Source organism: Manis pentadactyla, chromosome 4, assembly GCF_030020395.1.
Source record: "Manis pentadactyla isolate mManPen7 chromosome 4, mManPen7.hap1, whole genome shotgun sequence".
Taxonomy (NCBI): domain Eukaryota; kingdom Metazoa; phylum Chordata; class Mammalia; order Pholidota; family Manidae; genus Manis; species Manis pentadactyla.
In genome coordinates this window covers 183,646,890-183,662,657 of record NC_080022.1, presented here as the reverse complement: position 1 = coordinate 183,662,657, position 15,768 = coordinate 183,646,890, and the positions used below count along the sequence as shown (strand labels likewise).

At 57.4% G+C, this 15,768-nt stretch overlaps 1 protein-coding gene across 2 annotated transcripts in view; it reads right to left on the bottom strand.

The window, feature by feature from the left end:
• The window catches only part of TTYH2 (tweety family member 2), a 36,789-nt gene extending 23,665 nt beyond the window's left edge, over positions 1-13,124 (bottom strand). For both annotated transcript variants that reach the window (XM_036900059.2, XM_036900058.2), the window contains exons 1-3: positions 12,925-13,124; positions 5,479-5,651; positions 570-681 (exon numbers count right to left, since the gene is read on the bottom strand). In XM_036900059.2, coding sequence (XP_036755954.2) covers positions 570-681; positions 5,479-5,651; positions 12,925-13,053 — 414 coding nt within the window. In that variant the 5' untranslated portion in view covers positions 13,054-13,124. The remainder of the gene's footprint in view (positions 1-569; positions 682-5,478; positions 5,652-12,924) is intronic.
• Positions 13,125-15,768: the final 2,644 nt, after the last annotated feature.

Sequence of the window (15,768 nt, the reverse complement as noted above, 5' to 3'; positions counted from 1 at the left end):
ATCCTGCATCCCGAGCTCCCAGCCGGGAAGCCAGCGTCCGGAGGGCACCTCACTGGGTTTCAGGCAGTCTCACCACCCAGGGGGCTTCCGGGGGTTTTGAAGAATTTTCCCCCTGCATTTCCTGGACCACACAAGACTGGGTACATGGCCCTTAAAGTGAATATAAACACTGTGGGGCTGATTTTCCACGTTCAGGGTCCCTGGGCCAACAGGAAGGTGCAGCTCTCCTGGGCTACCGACATGATGAGCTCCAGTTTCCCATCAGGACAGCCCAGGGGACTGTCCTTTCAGGGCTGGGTTCCTACTCCAGGGGTTCTGGTGCTGGGGCGGAGGAAGTGGGGAGACAGAGCCTAGGAGGGCTCTGATCCCACAGCCCCCCGGACTCATACAGCCTTTCTCCTCTGGCCCTCGCTCCTGTCCCTGCCGCCCCTCCTGGCCCCAGAGCAGGCATTGCTCGTCTGCTCCTGGCAGGACCAACTGTAGCCCCAGAGGGAGGTCAGTCCACCCTGGAGCCCAACTAGCTGGGGCCAGACTGAGGCCCAGCTGGGCCAGCTGCCCACCAGCCTTACCAGCACATCCACCCCGGAGAAGGTGTGGTTCGCGTTGTCCAAGGAGTAGAGCAGCTGGTACACGCCGTCGTTGGTCTCACTGTTTCCATAGAAACCAACGCCCACTGCAGCACTACAAAGCAAGACCCCAAAGTTAGAGGTGACGCCCACAGGAGAAGGGGGTGTCATTTTTAACACACAATTTTTTTTTTTTTGCAGCGTAAACAGCAATCATTTATTTGCTCATGATTGTGCAGGATAAGCAGGGCTCAGAGGGAACAGGTCTGTTTCTCATTTAACACATTATTTTCTAGAGCAGTTTGAGATTCACAGCGAAACTGAGCAGAGGTATAGGGATTTCCTACAAACCCTGCCCCCCACAGGCACAGCCTCCCGGCACACTGGCACGTTTGTTACAAGCGATGACCCTACACTGGTCCATGGTTGACTTTAGGGTCCCCTCTTGGTATCGTACAATCTATGGGTTTGGACGAACCTATAATGACATGGATAGCTTCATATACAGCAGGTTCACTGCCCTAGAAATGGGTGATCTGCTTATCCATCCCTCCCTCCCCCTCCCCCTGGCAACCACTGATCTTTCTGCCATCTCCATAGTTTTTGCCTTTCCCAGCATGTCATACACCACACAGGATACAGCCTCTTTACTTAGCAATATGCACTTAAGGTTCCTTCATGCCTTTTCATGGTTGGATAGCTCATTGCTTTTTAGTGCTGAAAGCCTACTGTCTAGGTGGACCACAGTTTATTTACCCATCCACCTACTGCAGGACATCTTGGTTGCTTCCAAGTTTTGGTGATGATGAATAAAGCTGCAATAAACATCCCTAGAGAGCAGGTTTTTCACTTTAGTTGAAGAACTCTTTCCTGGGGGGGAGGGGGGAGATGATGTCAGTTCCGGCAGGTGGTGGGGAGGGTGGTAAAGGTTGAGGGTCAGCTTGCCCCTGACCTGGCCGACTAGCTCGACAGCGTATTTCATTCAGGGGGCAGGAAAATACTACTGCCCTCCAGCCCAGTGGCTCCGAAGGGTGGAGGACTGTGACTCGGCCCTAGGGATTCTGATGCAGGAAGTCTGGGCAGGTCCCAGCAACCTGTATCTTTATCAGCTCCCGGATGACCAACAGAGTTAGGGTGTAGCCACGGAGGTCTCCTTACCTGTTTCTCCTGAAACCTCCAGGAGTTGGGGACTCCTCCTCCCTTCTCTGCCCTTTCCCCCTGCTTCCCCACACCCCCCATGAGGCAGCCAGTCCTACCAAAAACTTCCAGGTTGTAGAAAGTTCCTTCCTAGATCGAGTCAAATCCTACCTCCCTAACCTCACCTGCTGGTCCTTGGCTGTCCTCTGGGCTGCTGGGAATAAGCCTCCTGTTCTCCAGGACACCCCGCCAAGCCTCTGAATGTGGCTCTGCGTCACCCTTGCTCTCCTGCTCTCCAAGTCAGACATGTGGCCTCCAGACCCTTGTGTACATCGCCACCACCCTCTTGGTCCGACCCTCTCTAACTGGCCGGCGTTGCCCTAAATCATGGCCTCCGAGTGAAGCGCCCAAGGCCAGGCTGTCCACCCAGCTCCAAGCACCAGGAGCCTCACACTCTGGGAGCCTCCTCTCCCCGCCTCTGACCTCATGGCCTACGAACCCCTGGATTTCGTCACACTGTCTGAAGCCCAGCTCTCTGCCTTCCTAAAGTGCTGTATTGATTTTTGTTTTGTTTTAACCAAAAGTTTGTCCCTGAGAAATTTCATCTAGTTGGTTTTGGTCCAACGTTCCAGCCTGAACAAATCAGTTCACAGCTTGCTCCTGTCTTCTAGCATATTTTATCTGGCCCGCACCACCAGGGATCACCTGAAGACTCATTAGGCAGCCTCCTGTGTTTGCATCCCAAACGCCAATTTAAGGGGACGAGATGAGTGTACACATGTGTACACTTACACTTTTCCTTTTAACAGGACAGGACCGAGGAAGGAATACAGAAACCTCCTCCCAGGGTGCCCTCCATTGGTGTTTCTCAGGAAGTGGACCCTGGACTGCAGAATAGGATCAACTCTGGTATCTGCTCAAGTGTAGGTAACGGGCACCCACCCAATCAGTGTGGTCTGGGCATGTGCGTTTTAAAACAAGGTTCCTACAGGCTTTGTGTGTCTAACACACATGCACAGGTACCCACTAGTACAGCTTGGGGTGCCACTGTGCAATCAGTATTCTTTGTATTCACCAGAAGTGGTCAACCAGCTTTGAATGCATTTAACTGCACCACTGTCCAGTCCAAAGTTCTCTACAGCAGCCACTGGGATGCTGTGAGGAAACCGATCAAATGCCCAGCTGAAACATTCACCCATTAAACCTATTGTAGTTCTGTAATTTTCTACTTAGTAAGTTAATTTTTTTATTTATTATTCTCTGAAAAATACCTTTGGTTTGCCCCTTGTAACTTCCTCTTCTGGTTATCTGTGCCATCATCTAGTGTTTTCTGTGGATTCTGCATCAAGCCAATGCTTTTCCATCCTTTCTCAAGCCTCCCTTTTCCTGCTTTTGAGAACGGAGGCATTCTCTTTCCTGCCTTACCCTGGTCTGTGGGTTCATTGGAGGCGGCCCAGGAGGGGCTGTGCAGTCACACCTGGTCTTCCAGGACCAGAAATCACCCTAGCTGTTTAATGAGGGTCCCTTAGCTCCCTCTTGGGAACATCAGTCTTGCCTGGGCCCCAAGACCATTCTGCTTGGGGAAAAAGACAAAATAAAACAGCAGGCGATTTATGCCCTCTCCATGGTGACACCACTATCCTTTCCAAATATAAAACCGCTGTCCCCGGAATAGTGGAGCGTAAGGGGCTCTCCTCATATTCCTTTTGCCTCTTTGGGAACCCCTTGTTTACACTTTCTTCCATGGATTCAATCTCGCCTCTTCTCCAGGATCCTTGCTCTCAGAGCTCAGCGTGATCCCTCCTTCTTAATCCCTTAACCTCACCTCACGCCCTTAGGCTTCTGCATTTTCAACTCCCCTTCCCTAGCTCCCTCCCTCAGTTCACTCCAATCTGAGCCCAGCTCCAGCGGAAGGACCAAGCCGTCCATTCCAAGTACTGTTGGTCTCCCCACCCCTGCAGCACCCTCCAGCCCAGGCCTCTCATATGCTTTCTGCTCCAGCCACACTGGCTTCTTCCAGTTCCTTAAGTGCTCCACACCCCCTCCAGCCACAGGGCCTTTGCCCATACTCCTCTTCCCTCTGCCTGGAAGCACCTCCTTCTACCTTGCTCCCACCTTTGCCTAGTTAACACCTCATTGTTTGGATCTTGGGCCCCTTGCCACCCAGTGATACTGACTGGGGTGTGCCATCCAACTTTATGCCTATTCCTTCAAGCTTATTCCTTAGTTTATAATTACTCAAACCAAACAAGCATGTGATTCTTTGCTTCTCCCAGTAGACCACGAGCTATAAGAAGGTAGGACTGGTGCCTGTTCTTACCACTGGCTCACTCTTGCCTGGTACAAATAACGTGGAATTTCAAAAATGCCACATGCACTCCTTCTGTTTTGAGTTATTCTTACATGTCAGGTAATTATTACTTATTGGAATTGACCTCAAAGTCATTTTTGCTGTTCCTAAGCATTCTTCTGTCACTTGCAGCGTGTTTTTAAAAGTCTGAGTTCCCATGAGAGAGGGTTCCCCGTGTAGCAAGCACCACTGGTTTCTTGTTCTCTTGCACCCGGCCTCTCCCTGCCCGCTGAGCTGCTTGCTCCCAGCAGGAGGCTTCTTCATTCCAGGTGTTTTGCAAGAGCCCCTCTCTGCTGGGCGTCATAGTCACCTCGGAACTCCCGCCCTGGGATGGAACACTTTTCTTTAAGTTAATGCTTTTAGCCTCGGCTGCAGCCTTTAGCCAGCCACGTATGCTCAGTGCATGTCTCCCTGCCCCCTGGCTCCAGGTTCTTGCCTGTCTTTTGGCTTAGGTGACCCTCACACTGCAAGCAGGACCGCACCGTGAACATGCTCTAGCAGAGAGGAAAACTGCAGTGGCTGGGTGAGCTGCCGGCGATGAGAACCCAGGCGGGCTCACTCCCGGACTGACTGTGCCCTGCTGCCGAGACAGTGGGTACCTCCCACTGTGGGTTCTTGGGGGCAACGGACACTTAGCATTGAGGACCTATGCCCCTTGAGGGTGACCACCCCTGGGAGCATCTCAGGGTGGATCTGAGGCTTTGGAAAAAACCTTTGTAGATAGGAAAATAAGGAAAATACAACAACTAATGCCTGAAAACAGAGTGAGCATTGAGTGGACACTGCATGGAGCAGCATGGGCTCCTGCCTGGGGTTAGAAATCCTCACTTCACCATCCAAAGCAAAGGAGACCTGGCAGATGGCACTAAGAGCTATTGATCTCACGAGCAGATGGAATTGATCTGGGCTGCAGATAGATTTTCTCTGATCTTGCAGACCCAGGGCAGCAGCTGGAAGGAGACAGGAACACAGAGAGGAGACACCCTCAGTCCAGGAACGCTGTCTGGGAAACTGCTCAGGGAGCTCCCTGGTGGGGCTGCCAGAAACATCCCTGCCAGGCTCAACAGGCCCTCGTGGGAGCAGGGGCTGGAGTGCACTAGAGAGACGCCTACCTCCCTCAGGCATCCAATTCCCACTGCTAGGCAGGAAAAGGGACAGCGTCCTCCCTAGGCACAGGCTCTCTCCATTGAGGTGCTGGGACTTAGGAGAATGTGTCCAGACAGCTGATGAGCCACTTAGGGTTGCTGGGGGACTGGTGGCAGAAAGGGAAGGAGGGGTTGTCATGGTCATGGGGCCAACCATTGGCAAGACACATGCTCAGGCCCATGTCAGCTCACTTTTCATCCACTGGGCCCGCCTCGCCTCCCACTGCACTGAGAAGCCCCCGAGCTGCACACACCAGACCCAGCACAGAAGGTCACTCACCAGCAGATGAGCCCGGCCACCACAGCCGTCCAGGTGACACAGCAGGAGCTGCGCCGCTTGCTCTGTGTGGCATCGTCCCGCCTGCAGCAGCACACGCAGGCCAGGTAAGCCGCGAGGAAGATGAGGTTCAGGCCTAGGCAGACAGCGGCCACCAGCCCCAGGAACAGCAGAGACTGAAGGGGGAGAGGCCAGCGTCAGTGTGGGGTCCCACAGCATCCAGGAAGGGCCTTGTGCTTGGCTGAGCTCTGCTGGGTGCGGGGGTGGGAGCTGTGACTGCCCTAGATGTCTGTCGTCCCTTCCCTGTCCGTCCCTCCCTCCTCCTCCCTATGATTGAAGCTTCTACTGTACCCTGAGTGCCTGTCACTTGGGCTGGGTTGGGGAGATGGAGCGCAGACCTGGAGGGTGGGCAGAGGCTGTGGATGAGTCTTTGGGGCACGGTCACTAGGGGAGGTGAGGGAGAAGGAGCAGCCCAGCGCTGGCCCCAGGGCTGAGGCTTCCGCACCTAGATGGAGATCTGCATTAGCGTCTGCCTGATGAGCCACTCTGAGCCGCTCAAGGGACAAGGCAGGGGTGCCAACTGGCAGGGGGTGCTGTGGACCGCGAGCCTCAAGACTGATGGGGACAGACCAGGAGGGGGATGCCCACGAGCAGGAGGGCACTGGGGAATCCTGGAGGACACAGGTATCGGGCAAGATGGCCTGGAATCCGAGTGGGACCTGGGGCGGGGCCAGGAGGGACAGCCTGGGGCATCTGCTTCCTCTGAACCTTGTTCCCCACCACGCCCCCCTCCACCCTCCGCCACCCTGCCCTGTGCCAGTGGTAGCAGCAAAGCCCAGAATTCTGAAGGGGGCAGAAAGTGCTGTCTCAGGTCCACCGAGCACCGAGGGTCCTGCACGGGGAGCTGCTGTCTGTCAGGAGGCCCAGAGCCCACACCCCACTTGCTGCCCAGTGTCTCGATTCAGCCAGATGGACACCAGATGGCACCAGGATTGGTGGCCACCAGCCAGGGCTAGACGTGGCTCTAAGTCAGGCTCGCAAGCTGACAGCCTCACCCTGCCTCCCACGTGCCCCCCAAGTAGTTCCAGGTCTGGAACCCCCAGGGCTCCAGTCTGGGCTGTCAGGGTGGGAGGCGAGAGCTGACGGTGGTGATCAGTAGGGTAGGGGAGCTGTTGGGACCCTTCCAGTCTGAGGGGGAGACGAGATGTGTGCAGGAGTGTGTACACGCCAGGAGACAGCCCTGAAAAGCAGAGGCTGTGGTCTGCCTTCCTGAGGCCTGGGGCCATTTTTGTGCGGGGCACAGCCTCTCAGTGGTGAGGATGCCTGCGGGACCCACCCTGCTCCTCCCTGGGCCGGAGCAGTAGCTTGGGAGGTTCTTGCCGGCCTTGGGACCCCTGACTTGACCTGCTCTGCTGGTCACCTGGACCAAGGAAAATGGCCAAAGTGGTGGGGACAGCCCAGAAGGGGAAGGGGAGGTGGTTCACTTGGGAGTGGGCATGGTGGGTGTGGTCCAGTGTGGCTTTCACCTGCACGGGGATAAGCACGTCATAGGTGCTGCCAGGACCTGCCTCCCCAGCCTCGCACGGCCGCCAGCAGTGTGAATGGACAGCTCTCCTCCAGGCAGCTGGGAGGGCCCTGTAGACCTGAGCACAGTGCCCCTGCGGAAGTCCTGGTGTGGGGGCGGGGCTGGGACTCCCCAGCCTGGCCCAGGAGGCTTGGCCCAGGAGGTCCCTGGCCTGGGCCCCCTCACTGGAGCGTCCGGCAAGCCGGGCCAAGGACAGACACTTAGAGCCTCACTACTTAAAACCATGGCGCTGACATCTTCTGCAACACAGACTCTTGTCAGAAGGCAGAATCTCAGGCCCACCCTGGACGTGGGTGTGATGGTGAATCAAGCTGCATCTAGAGAGATCTGTATCCCATTCAAGTCTGGGAAACACTGATTCTTTCTCAAGCTTTTTCCAGCTTGACCTTTTTTTTTAAACAGACTCACCTAGCAGAGCCCAATATTCAGAGCTTCCTCTGACAGAGGAGTGGATGTAAATGCCACACTTTGTCCTGGCCACCCGCCACCCCCAAACCCTGAGGCCCCTCTGCTAAGATGCAGGGATCCTCTTAACAATTTGCAAAGTGCTGGGCAACTGGCATGCCCTGTGATCCAGCAACTCCACTCCTGGATAATTACCTTATAGAAAGGAGGGCTCATGTCCCCCCAACACACACACGAATGTTCACAGTGGCTGAATACAGCAGTAATAGCCAAACACTGGAAGCAACCCAAATGACCACCAAGAAGAGAACAGATACATAAAATGCGCTCTAGTCACACAATGGAATACCACGCAGCCATGAGCAGCTGCAGCCGCACAGGGGGGTACGGGTGCATGTCACAGGCGCACAGGAGGCGGAAGCAAGCCGGACAAAACGGTAGTGACTTCAGGGTTGACTTTATATGAGGCGCCCAAAGCAGAGAAGCTCAACCGTGGTGGCAGGGGTTGGAACAGCAATAATTTGGGAGGGTATCAGCTGGGGGGGAGGTGGGAGGAGCCTCCTGGGGTCAGAACACGCTTTGATCAGGGTGGTGCTGCTCTCTCTCTCTCTCTCTCTCACAAACACACATCCACACAAGCATACTCATGCACTGAGGTGAACACTGAAGAGTGTGCACTTCCCTGTAAGTTATTCCTTATGGAAAAAAAGCAATGAAAACCCAGACAAACCATCTGTATAGATGAGAGTGGTTCACATCCACATCACCCAGGTACCCTTGACTTCTGGCTGGCCTCCTGGACCGTCCCACTCTCAGTCGACCCCCAAACAGAAAGCCCATGGACTCTATACCACGTGTCTCCACCCAGCAGGGAAGGAGGACCCCCAGGAAATGGTCAAGACATGGCTTGGGGCCATTTCAATCTCTGCAAACCACAGCCTGTCCCCACCCCCAGTCCCTGCAGCTAGCTGGCCCTCCTACTTCATATTCTCACAGCCACTCAGCTTCCTGGCCTCCTGCAAGCTCAGTCCCATGGGCAGGACCCTGGGATTGTGCGGCTGGGGCCTCTCCAAGTTGGACAGCTGGCCTCAATTAGGTCACCCATGATGTAGTCCAGCTCCGAGGAGGCCAGGCCTGGGAAACCCAAATGCAGGAGGAGCCCCTTTATCAGCAGTTCACCTCCAGAACTGTCCCTGGGTGCTGGGAGGGAATGGGTGGGACAGAAGGGAGAGAAGGAGGTGGGAGGGGAGGCGGGGGAGGGAACAGGGAGGGAGAGGAGGCCTAACCTGCAGATCCATCTCCCATAATCCCCTTGCTGTCACCTGCCACCCTCTGAGAGGCAAGTGTTTCCCTGCCTGTAATGAACACTGCATGTCCCCTGTGCAGTGGGGAGAGGGGGAAGCTGGGAAAGGGACAATCTTCCAGAGGGAGCTGGGAGCTCTCAGTCCCTCCTGCTCTGACAGACACACTAGAAAGCAGTCTCCCATGTCTCCCTAGGCCTCTTCAGTGCCCCGCAGCCCCACCACTCCCATATTTTGCCCCAACATGGAACCCAGAGTAATTTCAATTAGTTCTAGTTTGTCACTTTGTACTGAGAAACCCAGAGCACTGACCCAGGACCCGCAGTGGGGGCAGCAGGGACAGCCTGTCCCTTCACCCTAAGACCCCAGGATACAGAGCATGAGACAGCCTCGCGTGAGGCCAGAGGAAGGGAACTGGAGCACATGGAGGGAGAGGCTCCTCCCCGACTACTGCCCCCTCCCCCCGCAGCCCCCAGCAGGGGTGGGGTGCGGGTGCCTGCGGATGACCACGACTGCTCAGGCTGGATGAATGGGGCTCCCTCGTCCTGACCGTGGCTCCTGTCAGATCCCACTGGCTGTGCTCTCTGCCTGGCCTTTCCTCCCGACACTTGCCTCCTGGACGGGGGTGGGGGTAGCTGTAGTTCTGGGTCTAGGCCCCACTCTGTCCCCTCCCCTGCATGAGGACACACACCTGGGACTCTCTGGGGAGTCTATGAACTGAACCACCCAATGTGAACACATGAAAACACACGCCTAAATATAAGAAGTTAAAAACACCCCCCAACTTCCTCATGCACGGCTGGCCTACAGAAGCAGGCAAAGGAGCCGAGGCAGGACGCACGCATGGGGCTCCTGCATGGTGGCAGTAGCAACAGGCAGTGTTTGCACAGCATTTGGTCGCTTACTAAGACATTTCCAGCACATCGTCCCCCTGAGAGCAGAGGTGACAGTGGCAACCGGCAGAAGACACAGCTGGGTGCACAGTCACGTGCCTTGTCTGTTGTCCCTAACTCTGCCCAGTGGACACCTGGCTGGCTGGGTCTCCTTCCCAAGCAGTGCTTGTGGCAACTCATGGCAGGCCAGGCACTGGCTGCGTGCTTTCTGTACATCCATTAGCTGAGCGCGTCCTTTCATGATCTCTTTGGAGAGGGGATCATCTCCATCTCCACTCCTTGCCTGTCAGGGTGGGAAGGCTCAGGCTGGGTGGTCTGGGCTGCTTCTTGTGCAGACACACAGCCACGACAGGCAGCCTGGAGCTGCAGGCCCGGCAGGGCCAGGATCCCCTCCTTCACCTGTGCTCACCTCACCCACCTCTGCCTGCCCACCAACCTTCCCAGGAGCTTGGTGGCCTGAGCTCAGGGCAGGGTCTTCTGGGGGTGAGGGGTGGAAAGATCAGCTATCAGGGGACTTTCACTGCTCACGCAGACCAGAAAAAGTGAGTGTGAGTCCCCATCTCCTCACGAAGTTCTGGGAAGTGAACTTGCTCAGATGTTCCAGTTCACCATGCAACTTGTCACCTCCGCTCTTCTAAGATCCCTTTTTGCCTTCAGGTCCTGCTTCTGCCAAGCTGCATCTACCTGCTTCCATCTCCCCTTAGTCTTTAATGCATGTGTGGATTCACACACACACACACACACACACACACACATACACACGTGCACCATGCCACAAGCCACCCTGCTCATTTGGAAACTTGGGGCATGAGTGGAAACCCGGTCTGCATGTGTATCTGTCTTCCCTGACCAGTGTCTGAAGCAGATCTCTTTCCTGTGTCCCAGTGGGTACTGGACTTGGACACACAGCTGAACCTCAAGGCCAGTCCATCTAATGGACCATATCCCCGGGTCCTACTACGTGGTATGGGACCCCGTATGTACTAAGCATGTTACATGGACTATCTCAATACTTGCAGATGAGGGAAGTGAGGCTCAGAGAGGTACTGAAAACTGCTGTGGTCACACAGTGGGAAAAGAGATTCCAACCCAGACAGTGGGATGATGGCAGAGTCCCCAGCCCAGGTACTCAGCTGCTGTAGCCCTGAGCCCAGAAGGCCTGGCTGCCTTGGGTGTCATGTGACCCCAAGGCCCCACTCAGGCTCGCTCAGTACTGAGATGACGGACAGCAGAAGGCGCCCAAGCCCTGGTATTAACTGACCTGCCAGTGGACTCTGGCAGTGACTGTCACTCAGGACGAAGGGACTTCTAGGAGAAACTACAGTCAGACAACCAGGGAAATGGCCAAAGTAGGAGCTACCTTAAGAAACAACCAGTCACACTTCCCGTCCAGGCCCTCTGCACTCACTTCCCAGTCAGCGCCTTTAGGAGGCCTGACAAGTTGAGAAGAGCAGGGGTGGGCCGAGCAGCTGGGGGCCCAGCGGCTGTGAATGGGTGTCTCTAGCTCAGCCGCCACCTCTCCATGGGACTGAGGCAGGTGGGGCAGGCTCAGGTCCCACCGGCCACAGCTGCTGGCCAGACAGGAGCTGTTTTGGTGGGGAGTGGGGTGGTGGAGTGTCCTGCTCACATCCGGAGGTCTTCTCCACCCAGACAGGAGTTTAGATTTCCTCCAGTTGGGAGGAGAAAGCTATGGTTGGAGACCCAGGTGCAGTATCAGGGGTGCAGGGTTTGGGACACAAGGACGGGCACACACACACACACACACACACACACACACACACACGCAACAACACAGCTGTCTCTGAAATTGTATCTGCCTCTTTTCATACACTCCTGGGGAGTGGAAGATTCCCTGGGGCCATCCTCGGGCAGCCACATTCTCAGGCAGCACTGACTTCCCCACGCAGGGCTCTGGGAGTGGGAGGGGCAAACACAGACCAGGAGGGAGCCTGGCAAATCGCCTGACTGCCTCCCCGTCCCTGCCTAACAGCAGGAAGGGGTCCTGAGCCTCCCCTCCTGCAAGGGCAGGCACCATCTACCTGCCTGGGGCCTGAGGGTGACAGGGACGCTAGGGGTTATTATTAGCCGCCCTGTCACCGATGCACTGCACACCCTATGGGATCAGGATCCCCTGCGCCCTGCAGAAGGGCCTGGAGAGGGAAGAAGCGAACAGCTGACTCCTGGTTAAGCCTCCAAGAAGGCCCCCGCCTCCCCCGCTCTGCCCCACTGCTCCACACCGGAAGAGGTGCCTGAGAACCTGACTGCCGACAGAGGCCATTGGGCCTCAAAGCTCTGAGATGCGCCCTGTCAGGGGCTTCCCAGCCTGAATCTTTGAGGAGGCAGAGAACTGACTCAGCCAGGCCACAAGGGCAGGAGCCGGCCTGGCCAGACCTGAGAAGGCAAGGAGAGTGCAGCCGTCTCTGGTTGGAGAAGTCTGGGAGCCCCCACCCCAATCCTACCCCCAGTGGTGCAGAAACCACAGAGCGCAGAGCCAGCAGAGCAGGGAGAGGCCACAGAAGTGCAAGGGTGAAGCCACGACCCTAGAAGTCCAGGGCGTAGACGGTGTGTACCCCATGTACAGAGGGGAAGGGGAGGCCTGTGTGAGAGGCTAGTCTGGGGGCCACCTTCCTCCCCCCAAACATCCACGGGGCTGTGGGTTCTCAGCGCCCCGTAGGGAGGTCACCTCCCGCAGCTCAGCAGCCTTCCTCCAGGGGCCCAGGCAGAGGTGCTGGCGGCGGCTCCCACCCTGCAGGCAGGGGCTGGGGCGGAAGGGCTGCCGCGGAGACAACTAGGGAGACTCGTCAGGCTCTGCCCGAACTTCTCCCAGGGCGCACAGACCCGGGAAGAGAGCGCCCGGGTTTGCGGATTTGTCGGGTTTGGAACCGTAGAAGGAAAACCCCGAGGCTCCCTCCCTCCCGCCCCCGCCCTGCAGCTCGCGCGCGGGAATTACCGGGGTACAGGCACAAACACCCCCCGCCGCCCTCCCCCTCGGCGCTCCGCCCACCCCTGCAGGCAGCCTCCGTCCCTCCGCCCCATTCCCAACGCCGACTCAACTCCCATCTTCCCAGTTTTCCCGGTCCATGAGATTCCTGGATGGGGGGACCGTGGGCCCAGGGTCCCGGGGGAAAGGGGAGAGGGGTGGAGAGTCTGCGGAGCAGAGGGGGCGCCTGAGAGGCGCTAGGGAGCGGCGCCTGGGAAGGGGAAGGGGCGGTGCGGGGACTAGCGGCGCCGGCCGTGGCCCGGGTCCGGGACCGCGCGGACTCACCTCCTGGTAACGCTCATCGCGGGGCTTGAACGTGCTGTCCACCGGCTGCAGGCGCAGGCCGAGGTGTGGGACGCTGTGCAGCCACACGACCCACCAGGGTGCGATATACTCCACGCGCGCGGCCGGCATGGCTTGGCAGGACTGCGGCCGCCGCAGCCGCCGCCACCCGGCCCGGGACGCGCGTCCGCCCGCGCCCCGGCCCCGCCCCGGCCGGACTAGGCCCCGCCCCCGCCCTGGGCCCACCCTCCGGCTCCAAGGGGCAGCGCGCGAGAATCCGCCGCATTTTTCTGGTCTGGAATCTGTCCTGACCCCACCGATTTAAGAGCGCGGAGAACTGAAAGCAGGCCCAGAACTCTCCTGAGTCGGCTTCACGGCAGCTTCTAGGCCCCGCGGCTTCTCATTACTTAACAAGTTAAGGACATAGAGTGTCAAAGTGCAGGGAGCTGCTGATGCATTGGGGGCGGAAGGGAGCATCATTCAGCCCCTGGGTCACTAGTTCTAAATTCACCTCCGGACATTTACTGAATATTCATTGTGTAAGCCACGGGACAAAGAAGTAAGACGCCATCCTGCCCTAGGGCGCGCCTGGCCCACCTGCTGCAACAACTGATGCTGACCGGGAAGCACCCGGTGGAGAAGGGCCGCCTGATTCTGCCTGCGGAACGGGACGGACAGGCCCCCCGGAGGAAGGGACCCTTGAGCTGAACAGAGAGGAGGCAGGGCAGCACGGGGAACCCGCGAAAGGCCGCCAACAACCCCTTTGCTAAGCACCTACTACCTGCCAGGCACTGTTATATATCAGTGAACAAAAGCAGACGAAAGCCCTTGACCCGGAGGGTATTAGCGGCCTGGCAGCAGCACCTGCGGAAACAATCCGTGCTGTCGGGGGGTGCTTTTGAGAAAAGTCAGGGCAGAGCAGGGTCAGCGGGCCCCCAGGTGCGGCGACGCCCTCAGGTGCTCGCCCGGCTCTGAGCGCCCAGAGGAGCGTCCTGCAGCTGCAAACAATGCACTGCGACCCGTGGATGCGCCGGGCAGGCCAGGGCGGGTAGGGCTGGAGACAGGGCCGCCTGAGGTCTGCCTAGTGGGAGTGTTGGACTTAGGAGGTCCTGCAGGGATGGCGCCTGAGTTGGACTCGGCTCTCTGGCAGCCAGTCTGATGGGCGGTAGCGAGGGGGCAGACACACCGGTGGGAAAGGAGACCAGGAGAGACTTCCTGTCCTGGCTTGGGGAGCTGACTGCGGTGCTCCCAAAACGCCCGCAAACACGCGTGGCTGCTGGGCGAAAACAGACCTATTGCGGTGCAGATCAGAGAGCCAGGGGTGGGAAGAGAGTCCTGTCCTCTGGTGGGGGCTTCTCCTCCCCGTGGTCACAGTCCGGGTCACAGCTCCCCCAGCCTGACTGCAGCCATCCTATCTGTGCATGCCCAAAGCTGGGGCCCAGAAGGCTGGAGAACCCTAGTTCTCATCCGGGTTTTCTGTCATTAATTCAACAAATCTTGATTGAGCACCTCCTTTATTCTAGGGGATACAGTGACAGATAAAACTCCCACGTTCCATTGCATGGGGTCTAGAGTCTAATAGGGCAGGGGAGGCAGCCTTACCTCGCGCAGTGATGCAGCTTCCAACCCTGTTCAGTGCTGTCAGGAGCCCCGCTGGGCCTGAGGCCAGGACTGTCTCCTGAAGAATGACAGAGCGCAGGATGGAGGGGAGGGCTCTGAGCAGGGGGGCAGGGACCACGGTGGGCTGGAGGCATCAGTGGAAGGGGTATCAAGCAAGTGCAACCCGTAGGGAGGGGAGGGACAAGGAAAGACTGGCAAACTGCAGGGGGACAGATGGGCAGCCGGCTGCCAGAGGGAACTTGCTGGGCAACAGAAATATTCTCTGGATTGCAGTGGTGGTTGCCCGACTGTAAGTGTTGGTCAGAATTCAAAGAAGGCTACAGCATGAATTTTACTGTAAATTATACTTTAAACTTTGCTTTAAAATGAATACCTCACAGGGAGACAGGCAGGGCTGCACACGCAGCCCCACAGGCCCTGGGAAGGGCTTTGGTGTTTGAAGTGGCCGCACCCGGTCGTAGAGGAACTCAGGCCTCAAGCAGTTCTGCAGGCCCCTCAGTGGGCACAGATAACCCGCACGACCCCAGCCGCCTTGGCATCTGTGAAAGGCCTGCCTGGTGCCACGTAGGCCCCCGCCCTCCTCCCTGTCCACAGCACATCCGGCTACAGCTGCTGATCCTTGTGCCTGGAAAGTTGAGGATTTGGCAGTCCTCTAGGAAGATTAGTCACAACTGTGAACTGTGAGTGCCTTAGGGGAAAAGTGGTGCAAGACACGAGAGACTCCCAAGTGGGAGAGGTCTCCTGGGAAGTGGGGTGGGGTCTGACTGGAGGCTTGACCTTGAGACTGGTACAGGAAAACCTTGCCAGAGCTGGGGCTAGGCCCCAGAGAGGGAGTGCGTGGGGGAAGGGGGAACGTCTGCACATACACCTGGAGACATTAACTGCAAAACTCACCCCCAGGGCCATCACCGGAGCCACCTGGGTGCAGCATGCACACCCAAACCTGCTTGGCCAGTCTGCAGCCAGCAAGACAGTGACCATTCTAGCTTCTTTCCCCAGGGGCCTGATGACCTAGGCGGGTGAGCCAGGGCAGAAGAGGGGCAGAACAGAACAGGAGACTTTCCAGGGACATTAGGGAGTTGAATTTGAATAGCACTCCCGTGGGTCCGACCAGCAACTGTGGCCCACGCCAGGACATTCATCTGGAGCCGGCGGAATAGGCTCACTCAGCAAGGCAGTTGTCAACTTTGGTCTTGAGACCCTGAGGTCATAAAAACATACCTGTGC